The sequence below is a fragment of the Oncorhynchus nerka genome, unplaced genomic scaffold (assembly GCF_034236695.1).
Source record: "Oncorhynchus nerka isolate Pitt River unplaced genomic scaffold, Oner_Uvic_2.0 unplaced_scaffold_32___fragment_2___debris, whole genome shotgun sequence".
Classification (NCBI taxonomy): Eukaryota; Metazoa; Chordata; class Actinopteri; order Salmoniformes; family Salmonidae; genus Oncorhynchus; species Oncorhynchus nerka.
Genome location: NW_027039948.1, coordinates 68,123 through 75,589, shown reverse-complemented (window position 1 = coordinate 75,589; position 7,467 = coordinate 68,123). Strand labels below are relative to the sequence as shown.

The 7,467-nt window shown below is 44.8% G+C and overlaps 1 protein-coding gene across 1 annotated transcript in view; it reads left to right on the top strand.

Moving 5' to 3' along the window:
- The window catches only part of LOC135568804 (hepatocyte growth factor receptor-like), a 47,975-nt gene extending 40,889 nt beyond the window's left edge, over window positions 1-7,086 (top strand). The window contains exons 8-11 of the mRNA XM_065015573.1: window positions 2,078-2,214; window positions 2,395-2,559; window positions 3,604-3,706; window positions 6,964-7,086. Of these exons, the coding sequence (XP_064871645.1) occupies window positions 2,078-2,214; window positions 2,395-2,559; window positions 3,604-3,706; window positions 6,964-7,086 (528 nt within the window). The remainder of the gene's footprint in view (window positions 1-2,077; window positions 2,215-2,394; window positions 2,560-3,603; window positions 3,707-6,963) is intronic.
- Window positions 7,087-7,467: the final 381 nt, after the last annotated feature.

The window sequence follows — 7,467 nt, the reverse complement described above, 5'->3', positions numbered from 1 at the left end:
TACTCCAGATATAACAAACTGACCCTAGCCCCCCGACACATAAACTACTGCAGCATAAATACTGGAGGCTGAGACAGGAGGGGTCAGGAGACACTGTGGCCCCATCCGAGGACACCCCCGGACAGGGCCAACCAGGAAGGATATAACCCCACCCACTTTGCCAAAGCACAGCCCCCACACCACTAGAGGGATATCTTCAACCACCAACTTACCATCCTGAGACAAGGCCGAGTATAGCCCACAAAGATCTCCGCCACGGCACAACCCAAGGGGGGCGCCAACCCAGACAGGCTGACCACAACAGTGAATCAACCCACCCAGGTGACGCACCCCCCCCCAGGGACGGCATGAGAGAGCCCCAGTAAGCCAGTGACTCAGCCCCCGTAACAGGGCTAGAACGGAAAGAGGGGAACCGGCCAGGCAGAGACAGCAAGGGCGGTTCGTTGCTCCAGAGCCTTTCCGTTCACCTTCCCACTCCTGGGCCAGACTACACTCAATCATATGACCCACTGAAGAGATGAGTCTTCAGTAAAGACTAATTGCTAATTGACTAAGTAATGCTAATTGCTAATAGCTAATGCTAATCACTAGCTAGCTAATAAATGTACTGAGTCACGAGCAAACATAATTAGCTACAGTCTGATAATACCAGTGATGGTGTAGACCTAAATCAGCATGTTGTTTGTGCCACAGTAGCTTTTAAATGAATGAGGAATACACAAGAATGTTAGCTACATTAAGTAGCTAAGAGATAACATTAAATGAAGCCAAAGATTCACTGGAACTAAATACAAAATAGAATGTTTGCAGATGTAATAAACATAAACTAATAGTGTAATCAACTAATAGTCACCTATCAACACTTTGGTTCCTACCCTGTCACAATAACTTCTCCCTGACATTTTCATTTGTTGTCATGTCAAACAATACTGTATTCGAAGTGCCCACTATTAAATTCAAACTATAGAATTAGAATAACCATTATATTTCCATGATTCCAACAGTTCACCCAAGTGTTTTGCTCTAAATCGCAAGTCAAATCGCAATTTCAACATTTGATTAAAAATAAGGCCTAGATTCTTTTCCCATATCGTGCAGCTCTACGTGGCAGTGTGGAAATTATCTCCAATGAGTGCAGGAATATAGAAATTATTTTGGGTTGAAGTTGAATTGAACAGTATAAAACAGCCAGTTTGGAGAAAGACCCATTGAAATCACTTGGAATGTATGTGTAGCCACTCTAGGGTCACGTACTTTTATTATTCAAAAACATAAAATACCGTTATATGATATTTTGCCCATATTGCCCAGCCCTAATTGTGCGTGGTGATCTTAGGCTTGTGTGCGGCGGCTCGGCCATGGAAACCCATTTCATAAAGCTCCCGACAAACAGTTATTGTGCTGACATTGCTTCCAGAGGCAGTTTGGAACTTGGTAGTAAGTGTTGCAACCGAGGACAGACGATTTTTACACACTACACGATTCAGCACTCAGCTGTCCCGTTCTGTGAGCTTGAGTGGCCTACCACGTCGCGGCTGAGCTGTTGTTGCCACTTGTTTCCACTTCACAATAACAGCACTTACAGTTGACCGGGCAGACGGAGCCACATTGAAAATCACTGAACCCTTGAGTAAGGCCATTCTACTGCCAATGTTTGTCTATGGAGATTGCATGGCTGTGTGCTCGATGTTATACACCTGTCAGCAACGGGTGTGGCTGAAATAGTCCTATTGTATATAAAGTGTCATATTGGGACACAAACTCAAAATTGAATACATTTCAAATCTATATCTGACATGGTACAGTGGTCTTCTTTTTTTAAGCCCATAACCATGTGTGTGAGGTGTGTATTTTTGTTTCAAGGTAGATTTATTTAAGACTACCAAGTATCACTGTGTGTGACCCTGATTCAGCCCACTGCAGTAAAAGGTTATTAACTGACTGATTTGCAAACAAACTGTAGTTGTGGTTGTGGTTGTTGTTGTGGTTGTTGTTGTGGTGGTTGTGGTTGTAGTTATGGTTGTTGTTGTGGTTGTTGGGTTTGAAGTAATGCATCTCCCTTCCTCTCTCCCTCTAGAACCCAGTGATCAAAGAGATCTTCCCTGTGTTTGGCCCTAAGTTAGGAGGAACCATGCTCACCATCAGAGGCTCTTTCTTAGACAGCGGAAACACCAGACAGGTCACTGTGGGAAACGCCACCTGTGAAATCCTGAGGTGAGGCCCTAATGTTTTTGCTTCGAGTAAAAATGCTTGTGTGTGTATGTACAATATACTGTGCACTGGGTTTAATAGGTTTGGGTTTTGAGGTTGACATTAGCGTCGAGTCTAGAGCTGATGTGGGCATTATCTATATGTGATGAATTGTGTTGATGTGTATTCTGTCTCTTTCTCCAGAGTATCAGGTACTATGCTGATGTGCAGGACCCCTCCCCAGTCAGCCCCATCCCGCCAGGCGGTGTATATGAGGGTGGACTCTGTTGTCCGGGAGGCTCCTGTACTCTTCACCTACAACGAAGACCCTCTCATCTCCTCCATCCAGCCCACAAGATCCTTTATCAGGTCTGTTCCCCTATCCAATACTACCTCAATACTAACCTTAACCCTCTCATCCCCTCCATCCAGCCCACACAATCCTTTATCAGGTCTGTTCCCCTATCCAATACTACCCCAATACTAACCTTAACCCTCTCATCCCCTCTATCCAGCCCACACAATCCTTTATCAGGTCTGTTCCCCTATCCAATACTACCCCAATACTAACCTTAACCCTCTCATCCCCTCCATCCAGCCCACACAATCCTTTATCAGGTCTGTTCCCCTATCCAATACTACCCCAATACTAACCTTAACCCTCTCATCCCCTCCATCCAGCCCACACAATCCTTTATCAGGTCTGTTCCCCTATCCAATACTACCCCAATACTAACCGTAACCCTCTCATCCCCTCCATCCAGCCCACACAATCCTTTATCAGGTCTGTTCCCCTATCCAATACTACCCCAATACTAACCTTAACCCTCTCATCCCCTCCATCCAGCCCAAACGATCCTAAATCCGGTACTTTATATGAGTCAGTCAGCCAGTCCGTCAGCCAGTCAGTCAGTCAGTTAGTTAGTCTGTAAATGGTGATGAATTCTAACTTCCACACCACATGAGGAAGGCAGGGAAAGAGATTAACCGTTATTATCCATAGGAAGAGGTTCCATACTGTATAGGATACAGGTGTCAGAGAAGGAATGATGGAGAGCAGGGGGGAGTTTATGAAAACAGAAAAGTCACAGGCAGAAATAACAGGAAGCAGTGTGTGGAGTGTATAAAGGAGAAGAGAAAGTGAGAAAGATATTCACAGAGGATAAGTGGGCGAAGAGGGACACATTAGCACTAGGCTTTATGACTGGAAGTAGCATGAGGGAGGTGATGACATGGGGCGCTAGTGGTGGATAATGTTTATGGCCAGGACAGCCGGTTTCCCCGTTAAAATCATAATGCATCTTTATGCATTGCTCTTACAGGCAGCTAGTGTCTAATAACCAACAGCCGTTTTACCCCATATTGATCCCATTGTATCATTATTCATGGCTACTATCTCTGTGTCCCTAATAGTGGAGGCAGCACGGTGGTGGCCCAGGGCTTCTACCTTCACTCTAATCTCCAGCCTCAGATGGTGCTCATCCCCACAGCCCAGGAAGGCAAGGTCTTCACTGTGGTGAGTGTCTTATTGAACCTTTATTGAACTAGGATTGAGGTTTAGCAAGACCTCTTTCCCGTTGAGTGTCTGTCTGTCTGTTGAGACGACCAACTGGAGATCTGCCTGCCTGCGCAAAAACAAAATACCTCCGGGCCCCGTCACACACACTATGTGGCTGGTATTGTCGTTAAGGCCCCTGAAAAGAAGAGAAAATAAGTTCAATGATAGGGGGAACAGAGATAGATAGATTTGTATAAATTGAGGGGAAAGGAAATGGAAAACCCACGCTTCAAATGTGATGGAGTCATCACTTCTGAGTCACACAGTAATGTTACAGAACCTAACCTGGAGTATAATCTGGCTTCAATCTGGGTGATTCTCTTTGTCTGCATGGTTTCCAAATGGCACCTTAATAGGGCCTGGTCAAAAGTAGTGCACTACGTAGGGAATAGGGTTCAATAGGGCCCTGGTTAAAAGTAGTGCACTACGTTGGGAATAGTTTGGCATTTGAGACACAGAGGTTTATTATCTTGCTTCAATCTGGGTTGATTCTCCGTATTCTAGGAAAGCTATGGTACGTACACGTGTATTTGGGTGATGCCATGGTTGCCATGGTTACCATGGCATTAAGAACGACTGACCTGACTCTAAGTTCGTTCCACTTTTATAAGGAACCCTGATAACTATCTGGAAGCTCAGGTTTCATTGCAGTTGTTTTTGAAATGTTAGCCCCTGCTTTGAAAAAATAGAAGAAAGATTAAGGACTGGTACACCTTATTGTTGGGGGTTGGTGGTGTGTCGGGGGTTGGTAATGTGTTGGGGGTGGGGTCGTAGTTGGACCACATTGTAACGTGTTGTTCAATGAACCACAACAAATACTCATTTACACACAAGTGGCCTCTATCTGATGTTGGGTGTCTTGTCTTTGGGAAGAAGGGAGGGGAACAGGACAGGTAGTGCTTTGTTATCTTGCAACGTGAGGTATACTCTGGCGGGTTTAGTCATGACCCCCGTAAGGCGTCAGTTCTGTCAGTTCGTTCATACAGTGTATTATAATGACGTTTTGTACATTTTTTGTTCGTTTTGGACTTTGGCTGTTCGGACACACTACATTTTTTCTCGAGGCAAGTCGAAGTCAACAGCCGAAGTCTCCGCCCCATCGTCGTTGATGAAGTGTATACTGGCTACGGCGTCTCAAAATGGACAAACAGTACTATTGCTGCTTTTTTCTCATTTTTCAAGTGAAGGTCTTTTAAGGCAGTATGGGAGCACACTCGTTCAGCCGAAATGAATCATTCTGACACCTTTAGGAGACAATTACACACACCCTGTTCTAGCACTGTATCTCAAATCTTAGCCAAACAACAAAATCTCCAACTACCCTGAGCTGTATCAGCTACAACCAACCCCCACTCCTGATACAAACACACACACACACACACACACACACACACACACACACACACACACACACACACACACACACACACACACACACAACAGCTCGCCTTTCAGTTTCCCTTTTACTGACCCCCTCCTGGTGTGGCCTGTGATTAGGTTAGAAAGTGCTCAAAACGGCCCCAGGGAGGGACGGAATCAGCACTGAGAGACAACAGGAGAGAAGGGATGAGAAGGGGATGAGGGATTTAAAATATTTAACCTTTATTTAACCAGGTAGGCTAGTTGAGAACAAGTTCTCATTTGCAACTCCGACCTTGTCAAGATAAAGCATAGCAATTCGACACATACAACAACACAGAGTTACACATGGAATAATCAAAACATAGTCAATAATACAGTAGAACAAAAGAAAACAAAAAGTCTATATACAGTGAGTGCAAATGAGGTAGGATAAGGGAGTTAAGGCAATAAATAGGCCATGGTGGCGAAGCAATTACAATATATCAATTAAACACTGGAATGGTAGATGTGCAGAAGATGAATGAACAAGTAGAGATACTGGTGTGCAAAGGAGCAAGATAAATAAATAAATACAGTATGGGGATGAGGTAGGTAGATAGATGGCCTGTTTACAGATGGGCTATGTACAGGTGCAGTGATCTGTGAGCTGCTCTGACAGCTGGCGCTTAAAGCTAGCTGTCTTTCTAAGGTATTCGAAAGCCAAGTTAACAAACAGATTACCGACCATTTCGAATCCCACCGTACCTTCTCCGCTATGCAATCTGGTTTCAGAGCGGGTCATGGGTGCACCTCAGCCACTCTCAAGGTTCTAAACGACATCATAACCGCCATCGATAAGAGACATTATTGTGCAGCCGTATTCATCGACCTGGCCAAGGCTTTCGACTCTGTCAATCACCACATTCTTATTGGCAGACTCGACAGCCTTGGTTTCTCAAATGACTGCCTCGCCTGGTTCACCAATTACTTCTCAGATAGAGTTAAGTGTGTCAAATCGGAGGGCCTGTTGTACAGACCTCTGGCAGTCTCTATGGGGGTGCCACAGGTTTCAATTCTCGGGCCGACTCTCTTCTCTATATACATCAATGATGTTGCTCTTGCTGCTGGTGATTATCTGATCCACCTCTACGCAGACGACACCATTCTGTATACTTCTGGCCCCTCTTTGGACACTATGTTAACTAACCTCCAGATGAGCTTCAATGCCATACAACTCTCCTTCCGTGGCCTCCAACGGCTCTTAAATGCAAATAAAACTAAATGCATGCTCTTCAACCGATCACTGCCCGCACCTGCTCGCCCGTCCATCATCACTACTCTGGACGGCTCTGACTTAGAATACGTGGACAACTACAAATACCTAGGTGTCTGGTTAGACTGTAAACTCTCCTTCCAGACTCACATTAAGCATCTCCAATTCAAAATTAAATCTAGAATCGGATTCCTATTTCGCAACAAAGCATCCTTCACTCATGCTGCCAAACATAGCCTCGTAAAACTGACTATCCGACCGATCCTTGACTTCGGCGATGTAATTTAAAAAATAGCCTCCAACACTCTGCTCAGCAAATTGGATGCAGTCTATCACAGTGCCATCCGTTTTGTCACCAAAGCCCCATATACTACCCACCACTGCAACCTGTATGCTCTCGTTGGCTGGCCCTCGCTTCATATTCGTCGCCAAACCCACTGTCTCCAGGTCATCTATAAGTCTTTGCTAGGTAAAGTCTCGCCTTATCTCAGCTCACTGGTCACCATAGCATCACCCACCCGCAGCACGTGCTCCTTCCAGCAGGTATATTTCACTGGTCACCCCCAAAGCCAATTCCTCCTTTGGTCGTCTTTCCTTCCAGTTCTCTGCTGCCAATGACTGGAACGAACTGCAGAAATCAATTAAGCTGGAGACTCATATCGCCCTCACTAACGTAAAGCACCAGGTGTCAAAGCAGCTAGCAGATGACTGCACCTGTACATAGCCCATCTGTAAACAGCCCATCCAACTACCTCATCCCTATACTGTTATTTATTTATTTTGCTCCTTTGCACCCCAGTATCTCTTCTTGCACATTCATCTTCTGCACATCTATCACTCCAGTGTTTAATTGCTAAATTGTATTATTTCGCCACTACGGCCTATTTATTGCCTTATACCTCCCTTATCCTACCTCATTTGCACACACTGTATATAGACTTGTTCTACTGTATTACTGACTGTATGTTTGTTTTTTCCATGTATAACTCTGTTTTGTTGTTTGTGTCGCACTGCTTTGGTTTATCTTGGCCAGGTTGCAGTTGTAAATGAGAACTTGTTCTCAACTAGCCTACCTGGTTAAATAAAGGTGAAATAAAATAAATAA